The following is a 21,834-nucleotide window of genomic DNA, read 5'->3' as shown; positions in this document are numbered from 1 at the left end:
CCATATAGACCAATCTTTTCCAGGATGACTAGGACTTTCAAACCTTTCGATGTGCTTCTATGGCTGCTGTAAACAAGTCCATTTGCCTTATTTCTCATCACCCGCTTATCTTTCCTTCCATCTTTCCCAGAGTTACAGCTTCTCAAGAGAGTTGGGTTTTTGCATAACGTGCCCAAAACATGGTAATATCAGTCTGGTCATGTGTACCTTGAGTGAAAACTCTGGATTGTTCCATTTATTTATTTTCTTGGTTATCCACAATATACTCAAGAGCATCCAATTGTTGCTTGGAATATCAGAGAGTGATGAATATGAGAATATCCTGTAGAAGGTACAGTAGGAAGAGTGGAGAATCATGTGATTTCAGTTGAATGAAGGCAGGAAGGAAGATTAAAATGTAGCCTAATCCTGTTGATGGTAGGAAGAATTCAAACAGACCAATTTGCTCAGGTGTTGTGGGAGGTAGGGGATAGGACAAATGTAACTACAGCAATTTATCATTTCACTGTCTGTGATAAGTAAGAGATCTACAAAAGAATAGTAAGCCTTTTTTTCTTTATAATTATTTATTAGGCATGGAGAATTCTAGACAACAGGAAGCACGTGCAGACTAAAATCAATCAGAAATCTCTGTAAAGGTTTCACATCATATAAATTCACCATATAATTGAAGTCTGATATCTTAAATTGCTAAAAGTGTATAGGTACAGCAAAGGCTCATGGCTGTAAAATAGTCTTCAATATTGGTGAATAATTAAATGAGAAATAATATATCTGTCTTAATCAAACATATGCAAAGAATGAGAATGAGTACACATAATACTTACTGCTGGTATTTCTGGGAGAAAAAAAACCCCTTGTATGATACATGCATACAAATTGTTTAGTTGCTGTGTTGAAATCAACTAAGCTGACTTTTATGGATTAATTCAGCTGATTACAATTCAGATATCACACCAAAATTGTGATATTGGTTAAGTGAATATGCTTTAAATACAACAAAGATTTCAAAAATGTTACTTATTCATATTGCAAATACTATGCCACATTGATTGGTTGGTTGGAGACAAATTTCACAAACTCACTAAAGATTAGGCTGTGTAACCCTCAAGATTTAAGGCATCTATTTTACTTTTTTAAACTTGTACTCACCCCCAATGCACATAAAAGGCCCTATTCTGGAATCCACAAATGGACTTGCAGGCAGGCTAACATTTAAGCAAAATCTTCTATGCTATAGTATATAAATTAATTGATGGGTTTTTTTCCCTTTCATTTTGATAAGCGTGATAAACGCTTTTAATAAGCTTGGCTCACTTTTTCCTTAAAATACATTAGTAAAATTTCAACTGGAACACATTTCATTTTTCTACACTGAATAGTTTTATTTCAATAATTTGCAGTGCAGAGATCAGGCTGAAACAGCACGATTAGTTTTTTTAAAAAAAAAAAATCAATTGTTACGTTGCCAGGCTAATGAATGACGTTTGCCAGTAAGATTAGAATAGATTGCTAATATATTTTAAATGATATTATCTTCTTTCATCGGCATCATAAGTTGAATTGGGAAGGTCTGTTTGGCTTAAATAATCTATGTTGCAATTTCAGCCTATCTCCCTCTGTATTATATTGGTTCTTTCTTGCATAAATAGCTGTGCCTGCCAGCAGCATGAAGTCATAGCCTTGTCTGACCTTTCAACAATCTCAACTGTGTCAAACTCTGGCACCTATTCAGCTCTCGCTTGCCCTTCCTATCCAATCTATGTCTACATTGATTGAGAACGCATCAGAAGCTTGCTCCATCTGTTGCCCCATATTCCTTGGATTTTTCATTAAGTGCAGCCCTCGCATTTCAAAGAAAAAAGGTAGTTTAAGCTTCAGGATGCTTATGTACCACCTATCAGCAACTTACTAAATGAGCTAAGTCTTTTCCCAGGAACACAGATTTAAGGCATTGCAAGAGCTCCTATATGTCTTCGCACACAGTATGTGCTCTGAAAGACTTTTTCCTTTTAAATCCAAAGTATTGTACAGTCTATTTACAGTCCTTCCATAATTAAATCAAATTATACTTGTCCCCTAAAAGAATGCATTCCTTTAGGTTTACTATGCATTCTTAGCTTCATAACAGCAGTTTTAAAATCAATTTTAATCCATTTTGTAATCTGATTACTCAGAAGGAGTCGCTACCTTTTCCTGATTTCATGCTTGAGTCTATTATCTAAAAGTAGAAAAACGCTCAAACTTCTTAAATCGGAAGGTGCAATATCACCACATTAGGGAAGATCTAAATACATTGTTACCATTAAAAGTTCTGAATATATATGTGAGAGGCTATTAATACAAGGACATGTTTAAAACAGTGATTAACAGTAATTTTATCTAATTTTTACGTGTTTCAGTTTGGTTACCAACTAAAAGTATTGGCCTACAGGCAAACTCTTCAAGCAAATAAAAGCATTGGGGTACTTTCCCAAGATGACTGGGTTGCCTTCCATTCTGATCTCATCCATGCGCTGACGAATGTAACGGGTCTGATTGTTTCCTTTGCAGAAAGTTTCATCTGTGATGCTGGTTATGTTGTTGAACTGTAAATCAAAGCAATGCATTTGAAAAATCCAAGCATCCCCTTTGAAATTTCATTTCCCCCCCCCCCCCCATTTGTTGAGATATTAATATTTCTGTAATATTACAGGACATATCCATTCTCTCCGAGAAGATTCAGAAACCAAATTAGCACTGTAAATATGGGTATGGGAATTTTGATATTCTTCCTTAGTTAAGCAATAAATAAGTTTAAACAAATATAATTCGACGGATTTCTATTTTTAGAGCATTTTCAGTTATTTGAAATGCAGTTTATGTATTGTAATTGCTACAGCAGTGTGTGACGATGTGCTCATATTAACTTCAGTTAGGTTTAATCAGTATAATAATTTTCTAAATGCTGTCAAATGCATACTTGACACTTTTTAATTGTAGCACATTGCAAATCTACATTAATGAGTGATTTTATTCACATTTTTCTCAGACACCGGGGATGTATTTTAACGCATTATGCTTGTAGTAGTAATGTTTGACTACAGTTAAACATTGCAACAGTTTAAAAAAAAAGATTGAAAAACCTGAAGATGCAGAATACGTAGGCTTTCTGGCAAATTAGGAGGAACAGACTCCAGGGCGTTCTGTGCTAAGTAGAGATAGGACAATTTCGTCAGCTTCTGTAAAAAATAAGAGGAATATATATATATATATATATATATTTACTAAATACTACTATGTTATTTAGTAGTTAAATTGGATAAACAGTAATCTGCTTGAACCTGGAAGTGAAACGTAGCCAATGCATAAAGGTTATATAGAGCCGCTGCATTCTTATTTGCTTTATTTATTTGTTTTTTCAGCTTATGTTTGCTACATAATCCAAAAAGTCCTGGGATATTTACGAAACTATGTTAAGATCATACAGATATATAGAATCAGATTAAAGGCCCAGAGAGTTAACAATAGTAAATGATGGCCCATTGAGTTTAAGAGCCACTATCCCAGCGTGATTTTATGACTGTGTTCATGCAATGGCATTGGGTGTCAGCCTCCTTATTTTATTTTGCTTTTTAAGAAAGACAGGTAACAAATTCCTCCCTATTAAAGAAAATTGCTACTTTGTAAAAAAAAAAAATCTGGACAGGATAAATACATTTGGGTATTGTAGTTCTAGCTGTGCATTTAACCTTAATCTGTAATGTAGGATAAAGTATCTGGGATTAGTTTTAACTGAGAAATCAGTCCAGATGTAATTCTGTCCAGTGCAAGTGAAGATGCTGCATTTGGACCGCTGTTTAGAATGTAAACAAATAGAATTCAGTCAGAATTAAATATATAAAGACTTTAAACAAGGCTTGCAAAATATTTGTTTGGTTGTCATTGGCAAAGGCTGGGCAACTTTACAAAAGTAATAGGATTTCCATTAAAACATGGGACCTGCAGCAAGGGCCTCGCAAAATCCTTATAAGTATACACAGAACCTCAACATTAATTTAAAGAATATTAAAATGTAAAAAAAAGTTGTAATTTCACAAAACCACTGATCTCTCAAGATATGTGGAATCTTGAGATACAATAATCTCATCAGAACTTCAGGAATAAAAAACCCTAGCTTTTTTGTTCTTTTGCTCATATAAGATTATGGAAGATGCTCAGCATCTAAATTGTTAGTCCTATCTCATGACCTAGGTACTATAAACAGTATCTGTAATAAGAATAAATATGCAAGAATGCTAATAATATTTTGGGATTGATTGTAAATCTACTTTATGCTGACTTAGCATTTTCATCCGTAATACATTTTGCACTATTGTTTGAAGGCTTAAAGTAAAATTAAAATATTGTATATCAGTACATTATCTTACTTAAAAGTAATGTTTATTGAACTCTGCAGGATTTACTTCCATAAAAGCAGGCAGAGAATGGTGCTTTTGTTCTCACAATTATTTTTTCTACCTATGTAGTCATGTGATAGACAGATTTCTTCACTGCTATAAGATATTGATCCTTCAGCACAAGTCAATCAATTTAGTAAGCTTGAAATTTAAATCTTAGAATGGTAATCATGATAACACATTAGTCCAATACATTTCTTATCTAATACTTATTTTCTAAGTGCAATAGTTCCTTTTGAAATAATTCAGATTGGTTTCATTTAGTAGTGCTTGTACTTAATAATGATTTTACCTTGAAAGCATTTGCTTTAATTCCTCTGCTTTTAATTCTGTTGTTATTTACGTTTAGTGAAGTTAGTTTGGGAGGCAAAACTGGAAGCTTGGCTATCCGATTATCAGCTAATGAAAGTTCTTCTAGTAGAATTAACTTTGCAAAGGCTCCATCTTCAATCTCTTGAATTGCATTTCCCGTCAAATCAATTCTTCTTAGGGTGGCTTAAAAGCAAACAATATTACAATTAAAACATCTTTTCTACAGGTGTTTATTGCTTAAAGGCATGCTCTGTGCTGAAGTGACTAAAGAAAAAAACCTGTTCCACATATATGGTTAAGATAGTTCTCTGTATTCTACCTGAGAGAGAGATAACGTTTCCAACACAGGAACTAAAAATTTCCTTCTTTGTAAAAACACTATTTGTAAATAAATAATTCTCTAGAAAAGTTTTTAAAACAAAATTATAGAACCATTGAGATCTCAAGTACAATTGTATCCTTCTCCTCAGCTTCATATAAGCCTATTGGCTTATACCAGTTTGATATAAGTGCTCCTCCAGGATGCAAATAGTTTGATACATTTACTGTCACTCTCTTTGCATTCCTAGATTGCCATTTTTATTTTCCAATTATGTAGCTCCTGGTGGTCAGTCTTGATGACTGGACGGAGAGGGCATTTCCAACTTTTTTCTTAATTGGGGGAACACGGAATTAATACTTTTGATGTGTTTTCAGTCATTTTCCTTTGTTTCTGTCAGCAGTTAACTACTGAGTTCACAAACAGAGGGAACATAGAGGAGGAAAGCATTGATTCTGTCTCTTAAAGGTACCTAGGTTGATGGCGCTAGTTAACATGAATTAGAATACTCTGAACTTTGGGCTGTGAATTTCACTAGTCAGAATTTTTTTAAAGAAAAAAATCTTTTGAATCAAAGTGAGGGGCCAGCAAGGTGTTCCAGAGGTCAGCAACTGAACAATGCTGATTTACATAGGAAACATGGTCTGCTTAATTTGTGCTTCTTTTAAGTCAGGAGTGGCAAAGGGCCACATGCAATCTTCAACTTAACTTCAATCTTTTGCCTAAATTTGAAAGGCATATACAGGTAGTCCTCAGCTTATGTTCATTCATTCAGCAACTATTTAAAGCTGCAAAGTGGTACTAAAAATTGACATATGAGCAGTCTTCGAAGTTCTGGCCCTTGCAGCACACTTACAGACATGTAATTGTGATCAGGGCACTTGGATACCCAGCTTGCAATTATGACATTGCAGGGAGTGCAGTAACGGGACCACCATTTGCAACCTTCCCTGCCATCTTCTCACAAGCAAAGGCAATGGGGAAGCCAGCAGGGAAAGTTGCAAGTCACTTCAGTAACTCACTCCCACCTTTTCTTCCAAGATCTTCCCTGCCTTGTATGCAACTTGTGCTGGCCTAACCAGGCCCCCGTCGGCCTCCCTCATATGGTCTGTGCTGGCCCTTCCATGACTCACACATGGCCTGCACTAGCATGACTCACACATGGCATGTACTACCACCACAGCACCCCTTACCTTACTTATTCCTGCTTAATGACCCATGTGTTTTGGATTATAGTGACAACTAGAACTACAAGGATTCTCATTGCTACGCAATATGGTCACATGACATTGGGCTTTATGAATGCATTGGTTAGCCATGGTAATACAGTTTGAATTACCGCCATAACCTGAGGACTACCCATAAACACAAATAATCTGGATTTCTGATAAATGCAATCCCATCTTAAAATCAACATGAAAATGAAAACATATTTTAGAACTGAAATATATCATTTTAAAAGTCATGGATACATTTGATCCTGGATGCTACTCTCTTCTTCCCGAGTTGCCATTGACCTCTTATACCATCACCCCGGCACCATCCCTCCACCAATCACTTTTAAAGGAATGTAGTCATCAGAAGATTGGAGTGCTTAAAAGTATAATCTTCAGAAGCCATTATATTAAAAAAAAAACTTTAATCTGATTTGTGAATTAATTTGGCCAGTAAAATTACTTTTCTCTGAAAAAAAGTATTATTACTTTCCGTAATAGCTAGTGGTTCAAAAATACAGATAACTAAATGCTAACCAAAGTGTGTTTCCAATGATTGATCATCAAATTTATTTTTACGATTTACTTACGAATTTCAGAAAAATCAGATACTTTCACCTTCTTGATTTTGTTGAATCGTGCATAAAGGTAACCTGTTTCCTTTGGCAGAACAGGGATACTTTCAATATCCATTTCTTCACAGTAAATTGAACGAATTAAACAAACACATAGTAGACAAGTAGCCATTTCTGAAAGTATATAATTTTGAGTCAGTTTAAGTAGATAAATGTTTCAACAGTTTATAATAAAATTATCTTCTACACTTTTCTACAGAATCTAAGTTATTCAGGCATCCTTTGGTGGGGAGGGGGTTGGTTACAGATGCTTACTGATAGCTCTAGCCTTTGAAAAAAAGTCTATACAGTGGAAATAGAAAAATTGCTTGGAATTAAAGGTAAACATTCCCTCTAGTTAAGTTCAGATCCTGATCATTTTGTGATATACCCAGTCCATGTAGTTTTCTTGGCAATCGTGTAGTTCCTATTGTTTTCTTCTAGGATTCTTTAAAAATGTTCAGTCTAACATAGACAAATAATTGTTCCTGCTGCTCTCACTGCTTAATTTTGCATATTAGCCAATAATTCGGCTTCTGATGAGCAATAGACAGGGAAAAATTAGTCAAGTTGGGCTGTTGGACCTTTTAGAGCAGTTTTGAACAGTGAATTTCTATGTAATAGTATATGCCAATTGCAAGATGGTGAAAAAAAAGTGAAAGTTCATTTTGTGCTGTTGGAAACATCATTCATTGTCTTTAGATATAGTCCTGTTATACCATAGTGACAAATCTGTTGCCTTTCGTAGCCTATGAGAGTGACAAGTGATGCGAAAGATGAGATGTCTTTGTTTACCAAACCAGACTGGATTAATATGTTAGATTATGGCCTATAACATTCAGGGAATAATGTACTGTATTTTGGTTGCATTCTGATTGTTGGTCTTCCTCCATTATCCGTAAATCAGTGGCTGAAGTTTTCTATGATTTGCCTTTTATCGGACACTGAAATTGTCATTGTCATTGCAGTGCAGCAGCACACAGATTGTATATGTCACAAATGCTACTTCATGAGCTCAATAAATCTTGACTGCCAAAAGGAAAGGGGATCTCTACCTTAGCTTGTGTTAGGAAGTTCTATCATATAGTTCTGCAGTATCTGTAAGCATGTCATTGCACTATATTTTTTTTAAAAAGCTTATTGAAAATCTGGAATTCCTATATAGAATGTTTATAATATCCATTAATTGCTGCCTAATTGCTTAACCAACAGTTGTTACTTGTTTACTACAACAGACATACCTAATAATGTTTCTAGCCGTAATACTGACAGGCTTTGGAAACTATTCTGTTGAAAAACTTACTTGTATAATTTGTTGTTTCCTCTGCAAGTTTTTCATCATCTCTTTGCAGTTGTACATTATTTTCATTGAAAACGACGAAAGTGTTGTCTTCCTTTTAAATATATAAAATATAATATATAACACATAATATACAATATAGGTCCGTGATGGCGAACCTATGGCACGCGTGCCACAAGTGGCATGCAGAGCCATTTGTCAGGGCACGCGAGGTGCTGCCCTGTCAGCTGGCCAGCGCGCATGCGTGCGCTGGCCAGCTGAGTTCACATTTTTAAAAGCTATTTTTCGCCTTCCCCAGGCTCCAGAGGCTTTATAGGAGCCTGGGGAGGGCGAAAAGAGCCTCCTCCCCCCCCAGAGGCTTCAGGGACCGTCCCTGAAGCCTTCGGAGCGCTTAAAACCACCCTCCGAGCAACCCGGAAGTCACTTCCGGTTTGCTCGGAGGGTGGTTTTAAGTGCTCCGAAGGCTTCAGGGAAGCCTCCGGACAGTCCCTGAAGCCTCCGGAGGGCCTCCGGGGGGTCGGGGGAGGCTCTTTTAGCCCTCCCCAGGCTCCTATAAAGCCTCTGGAGCCTGGGGAGGGCGAAAAAAACATGTAAAAATGGGGGGGTCGCGCGTTGTGCACGCATGCGCACTGGGGGGGTCGCACGTTGCATTATGGGTGCGGCACGCCCACACTCAACCCCCCTGCGCTCCCCCCACTTGTGGCACGCGAGCCAAAAAAGGTTCGCCATCTCTGATATAGGTGTTATATAAGCATAGCTGATAATAATACACCAATATTCAACTATAATGGTAATGATGTTTTTACATGTTATGGTTGTTAAAACATACATATCTTAAGTGTTTGTTGACTGGTCGAAAACAATGCAGAAAATTGTATTGTAAACTTAACTCTTCCTGTTTAGTGAGTTTCCATTGAAAATGAATGAATTTATTACAGATCCACCAAACAATCAAAATCAAAATAAAGTAAAATAAGAGGAAAAAAGGGAAAATGCAATAAAATCAGAACAATACAGCATTCTTATGTTCTAACACAATATTCTAGTGTACCCAATATAACCAGCAATCAGTCCAAAGTTATTTATCATTAGTGAAGGACAGGTTCTGCAAGTTGCAAATGTAAATTTAGCCATGTCTTTTGTTTTTTTAGGGTCCTTATCTGCCAAGGAGTTTTCAAAAAAAAAAAATCATCTTAGATATCTGTAGAGTCGCCTAATTGGGCATTAAGAGCTGATGTCTCTCTACAGAAGTTCCATTTGAGTACTGTAAAACTAACTGACCAGAGGAAGTCCTTTCTGTTCAGAGGTTTTTCTGAAATTTGCCTTCCTAATGGTAGGATATCAAAGCACAGCTGTGTGAAGGTCCTAAGAAACCACTTAACTGTGAATTTGTTAAGATACCAGACTAGTTGGAAACATATATCTCCCACAGCATTCCAGCCGGCATTGTGTTTTGCTCAGCTTGCAATTCTGTATCAAGAATCCTTTGCTTAAAGGGCTGCCATAACCTGCAGTTGTGCCAGTATCAAATGTGCTTCTAATGCAAAATATAATTTCTGAACTTTATCACCAATTTTCTGTTTCCAAATAGATTGGAATCTGTCCTGCGAGATCAAATGTCAACCTTTGAGTTGAGAGTTAATCTATAGCAATTATTTGAAAATACTTAGTAGGATCAAATTACAACTTGCTATCATGATTTTAAAGAGCATTTAGTTGAATTAGATATGTTTATGTAACATAATGAAAGAAAAAATCCTTAGCTACCAGAATATTTTTTTATTTCTCTACTGCTATATATTATCAGTATTATATTAAACCATTGTGAAAAATGGCTAATCTAGATGGCTTGGATATTTTTTTGAGATCCAACTTTTCTTCATCATCATTTTGTAAATTGGATTGGATTAATAGATGGTAGATAAGATTATTATTGCTGTGAATTCTAATTTAATTTTTATTGGATTGAAAAATGTTTCCTAGTTAAAAAACATCCAAAGCTTGAATGTTTTGTATGCATGGATTTAGGGATTTAATTTAGTTGAAGCATGGCAACAGGGTAAATTCAAACAAGCAAATATATACTTTCTTACCCACTCTGTATAGGATGTATTCATGATTGAACTTTTTCTTAATATCCTATGTATGGTTAGTTAAGCAACAAATATAGCATTTGACCACTTACAATTTCTGATCATACATTAGTAACAATATCATTGCCTAATCTATAACTATGCTCCCAACCAAGAAATCTAGATTCTCACAGTCTCAGTAGTGAGGTTTATTGCAAAGAAAAAGAGATTAGAATCCTGGAAATTGAGCATGTCTAGCTCCCATTTTTCAGTGAGCTCATTAAGGCAGGACTTCCTTGAAATTTCTGATTTTTTGGCAATTTTACTCAAGGAAAGGTTGCTACCTATTTAAAAAATGCAAAAGGAATGTTCATCTGATCTTTTCCCACAGTATTTTGATAATACCATTATATTATCAGGCTCAGATAATTCTACTATACTCACACATTTTGAGGAAAAGCTCGAATAGTGGGGAGTACTATTAAATGACTCTCAATTCATTGGTCAACAACAGATATAGATTTTTTTTTCAAATACTGAGTTTCCTAATAGTCTGGAATGCACTTAAAACATATGTGTAAGACAATAGCACTTAGAAGGAAAAAAATGAGAATCACACTTTACAAAGTTAGAAAAAGAATAATCTTTAAAAGTATGTTAGGAACTATTCTCTGTATGGGTATCAATTAAATTAGAGCTTGAAAAATTAAATAAAAGGAGATTCAGTATGCAGTGGAGTATCTCAGGATTCTGTCTTGGGCCCAGCGATCTTTAGCATTTTCATAAATGATTTAGATAGGGTTGCTCCTCCAATATGCAAATGAAGCCACCTCCATTTGTGCACAAACACAATCAGTGCTGTTTCTTACTATTTATTTATTTAATTAAATATATATGTTATCCATCTAAATGTCAAGCCGCTCATTGCATTTTGCACCAACTTTGGATGGCTTACACCATAAAAGATTAAAATAATCAGAGGTAACATGAAACTACAGTCAAGGTAAAATCATAGTTCCAAGATGGGGAAGAGCAGAGCCGGATAGGGCGGGAGGTGGGATTGGCTTTGAATTAATCAACCACCTCCAGTGTGATATTCCCCCACTGGAGCCATAGCCATCTGGCAAAGCCAGATCTTCAGGCTCTTAAGAGAACGTCAGAAGGGTGGGAGCCAATCTTATCTTGGGGTAAGAAATTCCAAAGGGTGGGAGTCACAACAGAGAAAAAGCTTCTGACCCACCCACCCAGCCAGCCAAAATTCTTTGACTGACTGTAATCTAAGTGAAAAGAATCCAAATAATCTGTTTCAGAACCTTCTGAGTCTCAACCCAACCACTAAAAAGGAAAGGCTGGAGTCTAGACAAAAGTTAGATCCATTTATGATTTCTTGAGTATGGCCTATTCAAGGCTGGCAGGTAAACCTCTTCCTCAAAGAGGATTGCATCATCATATTACAATACAATACAATACAATACAATAGTAGAGTTGGAAGGGACCTTGGAGGTCTTCTAGTCCAACCCCCTGCCTAGGCAGGAAACCCTATACCATTTCAGGCAAATGGCTATCCAACATCTTCTTAAAGACTTCCAGTGTTGGGGCATTCACAACTTCTGGAGGCAAGCTGTTCCACTGATTAATTGTTCTAACTGTCAGGAAATTTCTCCTCAGTTCTAAGTTGCTTCTCTCCTTGATTAGTTTCCACCCATTGCTTCTTGTTCTACCCTCAGGTGCCTTGGAGAATAGTTTGATTCCCTCTTCTTTGTGGCAACCCCTGAGATATTGGAACACTGCTATCATGTCTCCCCTAGTCCTTCTTTCTCTTAAGCTAAACATACCCAGTTCCTGCAACCGTTCTTCATATGTTTTAGTCTCCAGTCCCCTGGATTGATATTAAACCAATCACAAGTCACTTCCCAAGCACTTGCACATACCAAGAAGAATAAATGATTGGCTTCACCATACTCAATAACTTATCGGCTCACACCGTAGCAGGTGTGGGCTGCTACGGGTTCGCAAACCCGTAGCTAATGCAATGGCTGGTTCGGAGAACCTCCAAATCCCACCCCTGGCTGCCCCGCCCATCCCTCCCTTCCCAGGAGTCTCCATGTGGCCCATTTTGGATGCAAACTAAGTGCAGGGCCCATGCGGAGGTTTGGGGAGGGGAAAAAATAGGCCTCCTGGAAGTCTCCTGGGCCTGTTTCCGCAGTGTTCACCCTCCCAGAGCCTCGAAGAAAGCCTCTAGAGCCTGGGAAGGCAAAAGCCCCCCCCCCATTGGTGCAGGAGGCCGACTAGGCCATGCCCACCCAGCAACCAGGTAGAGAACCTGTTGTTGAAATTTTTGAAGCCCACCCCTGGATCAAAGCCCTCCCATCTAACTCCACAAGACTGCCAAATGCATTTTAACAGGTCTTGTCCAGTTGTAGTCTAATTTTGAATGAACCCAAGTGTTTTTAATCCCATAGGTATCTAGAGTATTCCTCATTGCAGCCCTGTAGTCAGTCCTGAAGCCCATTCTTTCCCAACGTTGAATAAAACACCTTAAACAGGATTGCCAGTTGGTTATCTGTAGACACAACAGAAGGGAGAAAATAAGTATATTTTGTTGCCTTTGTCACTATTATTGAACCGCGGTGGCACAATGGTTAGAATGCAGTACTGCAGGCTACTTCTGCTACCTGCCAGCTGCCTGCAGTTTGACAGTTCAATTCTCACTGGCTCAAGGTTGACTCAGCCTTCCATTCTTCCGAGGTTAGTAAAGGTCCCAGATTGTTGGGGGCAATATGTTGACTCTGTAAACCACTTAGGGAGGGCTGTAAAACACTGTGAAGTGGTTTATAAATCTCAATGCTATGGCTATGGCTATTGCTATTACATAATGTTTAATAGGGACTTTTACTTGCATTTGAGGAAACTCAAGTGAATTTGACACCCCTGCACTAAACCTTCACTGTGTCCCAGTTTTGCTCATGGGTTTATCAGGAGCATTTTGATTTTTTAAAAATGGTGAATTCAGAAAGCTCAGATCGTTGTTATTTTTGTTCATTTAATGTAAAAGCTATTTTGCTTATTAGTTGCTAGCTTCATTTTTGTGTTGTTCTCACCTGTAGATTTCCTGGACAGCCTTAGAAAATAAAAAAGGATGGGTGACCACAATATAGTGCTTGGTTTGAAAATATGGCCCCGTTTCTCGGAAGGACTAGAGATAAGCTGGGAATGGCAAGAAACAAGCTCATAGATTTGCCAAACTGGATTTTAACAATAACAGTAACAGTTGGAAGGGACCTTGGTTGTTGGGAATGTTGATCATGGCAGGCATTATGTGAAAGCACAAAATATATGCTCTTACAGGTCAGAGTAAGTATCATAGTTGCAACAGAATCAGTTTAGTGTAGAGTTTAAGGCACCAGGCTAGAAATCAGGAGATTGTATGTTTTAGGCATAAAATCAGCTGGATTTCCTTAGGCTAGTCATACACTATCAGCCCTAGGAGGGAGGTAATAGCAAATCACTTCTGAAAATCTTACTAAGAAGCCTTCAGGGACTAAATCAGGTAGTCACCAGGAGCCAATACTGTCTTGCAGGCAATCCCTCAAGTCAGGGGTTGCTAGGACAATGATTTATTAGTGCTTTTGCTTTTTTTAGATTAATGATACCAAATAGGTATTCTCAAGCAATGAAAGAAATTTAGATATATTAATCATTAAACTGCTTTTTCTTGAGAGAATTAATTTAAAAACACACACACACAAACGTTTTTACTTGTTATGTGTTTCAACTGAACATGATCTTTCCACACAGTATAAATTCTAAGTCTTCTTCTTGGTATTGATTAAACATCAATATGGGCTCAATAAAACTCAAACTTTCTACCTAGGTATACTGTGAATGGGTAGATAATATAATTCTGTTGATTAAGATTAGAACTATTGTGTGGTTAATTCAATGTATTCTTCCTCAAAGGCAACCGAATTGATCAGATTACAGTATTTTCTTTCACTCAATAAATAAAGATCACATTGTAACAGTGTGTTATTTATATTGTACCCCTAATATGCATTTATTTTAATTTGTGTCACATGAAAGTTGTTCATTATTAAATATATTTCCTATATGTGGTTGGGGAATTAGTTCAGGACTTTCTCAGGCCAGAAAATTAATTAATAGCAGCAGGTCCCCCCTCAATTATGATTCTCAGGAGACCAATCTGAATGCTTGGTGTACAAGAAAACCCTGATAATTCCTTGCAGTGACAAATAACATTATTGTGTATATCATTAGGAACAAAGCAATAATTATAGTTTGAGTCAAATTTAAGCTTGGCTCATGGCCATATTATATATTTCTATAAGTACAGGTATTTGGATTAGGTAATGACAAAGGAATAAAGCATACAAAATAAAACAATACTATCTATATATGTATTCTATTCATATATTTTTTTGTTTCTCCTTGCTCTCCCCCCCCCCCCCTTTATTGGCTGCTATATTTAGCCGTGAAACATGCATTCAGGGCTAAGTCATACACTGGCAAAGTGGGAAAAAGGAATATTGAACTTGTAAGCTACCTTATTTTTTACTCCGTCCTGTGGATAGTCTTCATAGTCTTCCTGAAATAATGCATCTTCATAACCTTGCTGGAATGTTTCATGAAACAGAGTTGAGTGTTGTTGATTAGGTGGTGCTAGCTTCACCAAGGGCATAAAAAAACAGAAGAGATAAAATTTCTGTGAAGTCTTCATTTCAGGAGCTCAGACTTGAGTTTTGCTGAAAGGACCAAGGAGAATGATTCTTGTAACTGGAAACAAGGAAAGCAATCTGTCAGAACAATATTTAAAGCCCTAGAAGAGTAGCTGGCAGCAGTTTTCTAATGCTCAGGGAACAGGGAAAGATGACTTAACTCTTAGTATTCTTTATTTAAATCCTTCTACTGTTTAAAAATTGGTACTATACGGTATAACAATATATATTCATATACTTGATATTATTTCAGATTCCTATAATTTCTGATTTTGCATGCTAATTGGAAGCAATTGAGACCCCATATTTTGAGATCTGATACACAGAGTGAAGAAATAGTTAAAATGTGGAGCCAAGCTAAGCCCATCCCTGGAGTGGAAGTAAAAGTTTGTATTGTCTTAAGGATCTATCCTTTCCAGAAAAAATAGGAATTTAAAAATAAAAATGAATGAAAGCATATTTTAGACATAAAGCATGCATACAATTCAAGAAAGATATACTGATGATAGTTTCTAGATAATGAATTATACAGTCAAACTATTTTTACAGTAACTTGTAACCATGTGGTATACATTAAGATAATTTATTGGAAAACAACACCTACCGTTTTGCTGAATAAGACCTCTTGTGAATCTGTGTTCAATATAGTTTTCTGTGCATTAATTCCAAATGGCCAGAGGAAAGTTATGGTTTATTTTCAAGAAACTGAAGTAATGCAGATTCAAAGATGGATAGACTTTGGATGTGCCGTCTGTAGGGTAAAAAGAGTTGTGTTAGCATGCAGGCTTACGTTCAAAATGTTACATGATAAATCAGTTTTGCTCTGCTACAAAATGGAATAAGTCCAGTTTCAAATATGTTAATCTAGTTGCTCAGAGTTGAAAGCATTTCCTAGATCAGCTGCAGTTGCAATGAAGACTTCAGCAAAGTCATGTGCTTTTCATTTAGTCTAGCATTTAATGAAAAACAAAGAAAGTGACTTCCGTTTCAGATAAAGCATAAGCATTCCATTTTTGTGTGTGTGTAGGAAAAAAGTTGCAAAACTCTTAAGTTTGCAGCATAAACTTTCCAACAAGAGTTGGTGGACACTGTTTTCCATTCACCTTCCTGAGGTCTTTCTTCAGCAGTGTCAGAGTTAATTACTTTTATTTTTTGGAAGACTGTCTAGCATTCCAATCTTAATAGATCATTACAGAAAAGAGTGAAAAATACAGAAAACAATGAAAAATACTCATTGAACGTCTAATGTTTAGGAAAAGCAGGTTTGCATTATAAAGGATTTCGGTGAAAATCCTTTCATATGCCTTGCTCTAAAACATTAGTTCAGAACATTCACTGTTTTATACATAAGCAGTGAAGAATAATAAGAAATGGATGTGCACAGAGCAAGACCGTAGCTGTTTCATTTACTGATTTTTGTTACGTTCTTCAATTTGACAGTCCTGCTAAAAATATCAGCTGAGATTTTTATTTCTTCGCTTTAGAGAGCTTTTTAAAACAACAGCACCCTGAAGGCTTTCAGTTATACACAGCTTATTGCTTCACAAAAGTCAGAGTTCAGAAACCAGCTGTTTGCTCTGGAATACTATCTCAGTTGGAATTGGATGCTTTGGATAATAGCACATCTGTTGCTTTACAGTTTGTGCTCTTTTGCAACTTGATCCGTGTTTAACATAACTGTGCTCCGCCCATTCACTGTGCTGACTGAGAGTGTTGTTAAATGCAAAATTGGAATCGGTTCCCATTATGTTGCAATGATTTTGGCCTTTTGTTGGTTTTGAATATTAATGCATATGAAGATTGTTTAGAGTTCTGTCTTCTGTTTAGTAAATTCAGGGGTTATTGAATCTCTAATTTTTTTTCACCCAAATATGAAGTCTGGAAGAACGGAAACAAACATATGTTCCAAGCCAGTATTTAGAAAAGAAAAATTCCCATCCCACCCTCCCTATCCTGAAATTTTCTTCTGACATTTTGGAGGTATGGAGTCATAGTACCTAACTGAGGGAGAAAAAAATCAGTAAATGTAGCTTCCTTCTGTTAAAATTGATGCACTCTTAGCTTAAGGCAGTGCTTCTCAATTATTTTCTGTCATGCCCCCCCCCCCCTAGGAAGAAGAAAACATTTCGCCCCCCCCCCCCCCCGCGCGACTGTAAATAGTATCATTTGTCTATAAAATTGTTATAAGTACACCTCTGCATAACATAGCACACCGGTCTTTCCTCGTCTCCCACCGTAGTCACATGCTTTCTTTCCTCTTTCCCTCTTACTTGTCTATCCTTCCTTCCACCCTCCCTTCCTCCTTCCCTTCCTTCCTGCCTCCCTTCCAGTTCCCTCCTTCCTCTTTCCTCCTGCCTGCCTGCCTTCTTTCCCTCCTGCTTATCTATGCTTTCTTCCTTCCTTGCACCTCCCTCCCTTCTGCCTGCCTGCCTTCTTTCCTCTTTCCCTATCCTCCTATCCTTCCTTTCTCCCTCCCTCCTTCCCTGCCTCCCTTCCAGTTCCCTCCTTCCTCTTTCCTCCTGCCTGCCTGCCTTCTTTCCCTCCTGCTTATCTATGCTTTCTTCCTTCCTTGCACCTCCCTCCCTTCTGCCTGCCTGCCTTCTTTCCTCTTTCCCTATCCTCCTATCCTTCCTTTCTCCCTCCCTCCTTCCCTGCCTCCCTTCCAGTTCCCTCCTTCCTCTTTCCTCCTGCCTGCCTGCCTTCTTTCCCTCCTGCTTATCTATGCTTTCTTCCTTCCTTGCACCTCCCTCCCTTCTGCCTGCCTGCCTTCTTTCCTCTTTCCCTATCCTCCTATCCTTCCTTTCTCCCTCCCTCCTTCCCTGCCTCCCTTCCAGTTCCCTCCTTCCTCTTTCCTCCTGCCTGCCTGCCTTCTTTCCCTCCTGCTTATCTATGCTTCCTTCCTTCCTTGCACCTCCCTCCCTTCTGCCTGCCTGCCTTCTTTCCTCTTTCCCTATCCTCCTATCCTTCCTTTCTCCCTCCCTCCTTCCCTGCCTCCCTTCCAGTTCCCTCCTTCCTCTTTCCTCCTGCCTGCCTGCCTTCTTTCCCTCCTGCTTATCTATGCTTCCTTCCTTCCTTGCACCTCCCTCCCTTCTGCCTGCCTGCCTTCTTTCCTCTTTCCCTATCCTCCTATCCTTCCTTTCTCCCTCCCTCCTTCCCTGCCTCCCTTCCAGTTCCCTCCTTCCTCTTTCCTCCTGCCTGCCTGCCTTCTTTCCCTCCTGCTTATCTATGCTTCCTTCCTTCCTTGCACCTCCCTCCCTTCTGCCTGCCTGCCTTCTTTCCTCTTTCCCTATCCTCCTATCCTTCCTTTCTCCCTCCCTCCTTCCCTGCCTCCCTTCCAGTTCCCTCCTTCCTCTTTCCTCCTGCCTGCCTGCCTTCTTTCCCTCCTGCTTATCTATGCTTTCTTCCTTCCTTGCACCTCCCTCCCTTCTGCCTGCCTGCCTTCTTTCCTCTTTCCCTATCCTCCTATCCTTCCTTTCTCCCTCCCTCCTTCCCTGCCTCCCTTCCAGTTCCCTCCTTCCTCTTTCCTCCTGCCTGCCTGCCTTCTTTCCCTCCTGCTTATCTATGCTTCCTTCCTTCCTTGCACCTCCCTCCCTTCTGCCTGCCTGCCTTCTTTCCTCTTTCCCTATCCTCCTATCCTTCCTTTCTCCCTCCCTCCTTCCCTGCCTCCCTTCCAGTTCCCTCCTTCCTCTTTCCTCCTGCCTGCCTGCCTTCTTTCCCTCCTGCTTATCTATGCTTTCTTCCTTCCTTGCACCTCCCTCCCTTCTGCCTGCCTGCCTTCTTTCCTCTTCCCCTATCCTCCTATCCTTCCTTTCTCCCTCCCTCCTTCCCTGCCTCCCTTCCAGTTCCCTCTTTCCTCCTGCCTGCCTGCCTTCTTTCCCTCCTGCTTATCTATGCTTCCTTCCTTCCTTGCACCTCCCTCCCTTCTGCCTGCCTGCCTTCTTTCCTCTTTCCCTATCCTCCTATCCTTCCTTTCTCCCTCCCTCCTTCCCTGCCTCCCTTCCAGTTCCATTCTTCCCTCCTTCCTTCTGCCTCCTTCCTGCCTGCTTGCCTTCTTTCCTCTTTCCCTCCGGCGTGTCTGCTTTTCTTTCCTTCCTTCCACCTCCCTTCTGCCCTTCTCCCCTCCCTCCCTGCCAGCAGCTCCTCCAGCATCCCAGCTGGAAGCAGCAGCACAACAGTCGCCGTTACCAGGGGCGAAGGGGTGGCGGTGGCAAGATCGGGCGACCGCCGCCCCTTTGTCCCTTCCCCAACAGCGGCTGTTGCGGTGGAGCTTCCAGACGGAATGCTAGCGGTGGAGCTGCTGGCGGGGAGGCGAGCTACGCGGTGGCGAAGACGGGCGGTCCCATGCTTCCCTCCCTCCCACCCCCGCCCGAGCAGGCTTCTTGCACAGCTCCAGCCCGGGGCTCCAATGAAAATCCACAGTCCGAAGTGCTGCCACTTCCAGGCGGCATATATTATGCCTCGCCCACGCCTTCGCTGCCGTTGCACCCAGATGGAAAGGGAGCCTTCGCGCCCCCCTTTACGGAGCCCCACTATTTGAGAACCGCTGGCTTAAGGCCAGTTACTTTGAGAATGTCCATATTCAGCATGTTTTCTAAGGAATGAGTTAATAAGAAACACTTCACTCAGAGGTGTGCACTCCATGTGAATAAGCTTAATTTTGCACTTTAGTCACTATCAGTGCACAGATTGAGGCAGTTTATAAGCAGTTTTGTTTATTTGTTTATTTAAACTACCGTATTTTTCGGAGTACAAGACACCTATCCCCCCCCCCCCCAAAGGGTATAAATCTGGGTGCGTCTTATACACTGAATACAGTATTTTTGACCTACCGACCCCCCCACTTTGCAAAAATGGACCTGCAGAGGGTTTGGGACGCTTGCAAAGTGCTCCTGGGGGCTGGGGAGGGCAAAAATGAGCAAAAAACAGCCCATTTTTGCTCATTTTGGCCCCTCAACCCCCAGGAGCACTTTGCAGGCCTCCTAAAGGCTATGCATGACCTTTTTTGTGTGTCTTTTGCAAAAAACAAGGTGTGCAGAGGGTTTGGGAGGCCTGAAGAGTGAAAAAGCGTTTTTAAAAAATTTACCTCTTCAAATCATGCGTCTTATACTCCGGTGCGTCTTATAGTCCAAAAAATAAGGTATGTTTTTGGCTGCCCGGGTTGTACACTGATACTTTGGGTGACTTACAACAGTTAAGAAAACAAGAAAACTTTTGAATGAAAACTCAGACAAACTGGTTCATACCTGCTTCTCCATGGCAACAATTATTCCAGCCCCAGCATCTAGGAAAATACTCAAGTTAATAAAGTCTTTCTGAAGGCCAGCAGGATCACGGTCAGCCAAACATTGGAAGAGAAGTAGGTGGATCATTACACAGGACATGGACAAAGCATTGTTTCAGGGAAGGGACCCAAAATGTAACTACCCAACATAATGAATGAGATTGGGTAATGTCACTGGGAGGGCTTCTGCAAATTACCCAGTCCTGTGCCAGGTAGGGCTTTATAAGTGATAACAGCACCTTAAATTGCTGGTTGTGGGAAGAAAAACAATTGCAATTGCATCTTCACAATGATCTCATTCCATTCTTTGGCTTTGTTTTGTTTTGTTCTTTTACTCATTGTTTAAAGAAGTATCCCAGAAAGGCTTTGCTGATTCCTAGTGATTAGGCTGTTCATACTATTCCATTATAAACAAACAAACAAACAAAGATCAGGGAGTAATAGTAGAACACTTGTTTCATCCATCTACATTGGGGTGTACTAGAATTCCCCAGCTGGGACACCCCAATGTAGACGATGAAACAAATGTTCTACTGTGAGTCTCTGATCTAGTATATTCTCTGAGATTTCTCCAGTTGCAGCCTCTTAACTCAGTCTTTGTTAACCAGAGAAAGATCTGTTGGAGGTCATACTAAGAGGTAGGATGCTACTGCAATTCCAAAACTTCCAACTGTTGCTATGGGATTCAATTTGATGTTATATTTTCCTAACATACTCTCCACCTCACGTTAGGGTGCCTTATTCTCAAAGTTGGTAAAGGAAGTTTCAATAACTTATCATATTCAGAGGCCCTATCTGTCTCATGCCCTTCATCCTAGATTGCTGTCTCAGTGAGATATGCAACATAGAATTTTAATAAAGAAAAATTCTAGCAGACTAATTTATCAACATTTCTATGAAAATTGATAAATTATGCTCAGTTGAAAATACTTTCAGAAGGTGCTGGATTTGAACCATATTTACATGAATATGGTTTGGTTATTTATGTTAGCCTTCTAATGTTGTTAGTTGTTTGCTTGCTACAATTTCCAATTACCTAAACTATTAAGAAAATAGTTATCATTTTCTGAGGAATATGCATTTTCTTTTATTTTTCACCATACTGTACATTCAGAGAACAAATGAATAGAAGAATTTGTGCAGTTGCAACTTTAAAGTATTATTTAGAAAATATCTAAACTTTGTTGGGATCACTTAAAGACAACTCATTTATGAAAATACCACCTTTTTATAGATGGCGAATACTGCTACATGCAATAGAATTTTTCTGAAAACTAAAATTTTGGTTCAACTATTCAAATATCTTGAACATGGAATAATGTTACTACACAGGAATCATCATGAGCCGCACAGGTAGAACAATAATAATCTACATCAACTAGTGAACCCAAAATAAAGAAATGCTCTTGGGAGCTTTGAATTATCAAAGTAAAACTTTATTGGATACAGCATTTTGGTACTGAAGAATCAAAACTAGTTCTGGTTTTCCCATGCAAATGCTTGCTTAGATAAACAACAACTTCCCTTTCTCCCTGGGTGATCACATT

The 21,834-nt window shown here is 38.9% G+C and overlaps 2 protein-coding genes across 6 annotated transcripts in view; one reads left to right on the top strand and one right to left on the bottom strand.

The window, feature by feature from the left end:
* The window catches only part of CENPP (centromere protein P), a 167,612-nt gene that overhangs the window by 16,373 nt on the left and 129,405 nt on the right, over window positions 1-21,834 (top strand). The gene's annotated exons all lie outside the window — the stretch shown is intronic.
* On the bottom strand, window positions 1,452-16,265 carry OGN (osteoglycin). Of its 3 annotated transcripts, XM_081934915.1 has the most exons (8): window positions 16,110-16,265; window positions 15,611-15,757; window positions 14,835-15,064; window positions 8,202-8,292; window positions 6,875-7,033; window positions 4,732-4,934; window positions 3,126-3,221; window positions 1,452-2,588 (listed from the first exon to the last, which is right to left on the bottom strand). In XM_081934915.1, the coding sequence occupies exons 3-8, from the start codon at window positions 15,006-15,008 to the stop codon at window positions 2,415-2,417; spliced, it is 897 nt and encodes a 298-aa protein (XP_081791041.1). In that variant the 5' UTR covers window positions 15,009-15,064; window positions 15,611-15,757; window positions 16,110-16,265; the 3' UTR covers window positions 1,452-2,414. The 3 variants fall into 3 exon arrangements, with proteins under 3 accessions (XP_081791041.1, XP_081791040.1, XP_081791042.1); XM_081934914.1 differs by lacking the exon at window positions 16,110-16,265 and having other exon boundaries at window positions 15,611-15,924; XM_081934916.1 differs by lacking the exon at window positions 16,110-16,265 and having other exon boundaries at window positions 14,835-15,033; window positions 15,611-15,924.

This window comes from Natrix helvetica (genome assembly GCF_964273705.1).
Source record: "Natrix helvetica genome assembly, chromosome: 1".
Classification (NCBI taxonomy): Eukaryota; Metazoa; Chordata; class Lepidosauria; order Squamata; family Natricidae; genus Natrix; species Natrix helvetica.
This window is presented reverse-complemented; position numbering and strand designations above follow the sequence as displayed.

What these genes read in the sequence shown, in the direction of transcription:
- OGN (XM_081934915.1), bottom strand. Translation starts at nt 15,008, where the DNA reads ATGAAGACTTCACAGAAATTTTATCTCTTCTGTTTTTTTATGCCCTTG. An exon ending in AGGACGGAGTAAAAAATAAG is followed by an intron (nt 8,293 to 14,834) that starts GTAGCTTACAAG and finishes TATATTTAAAAG; the next exon opens with GAAGACAACACTTTCGTCGT. An exon ending in GGAAACAACAAATTATACAA is followed by an intron (nt 7,034 to 8,201) that starts GTAAGTTTTTCA and finishes ATATACTTTCAG; the next exon opens with AAATGGCTACTTGTCTACTA.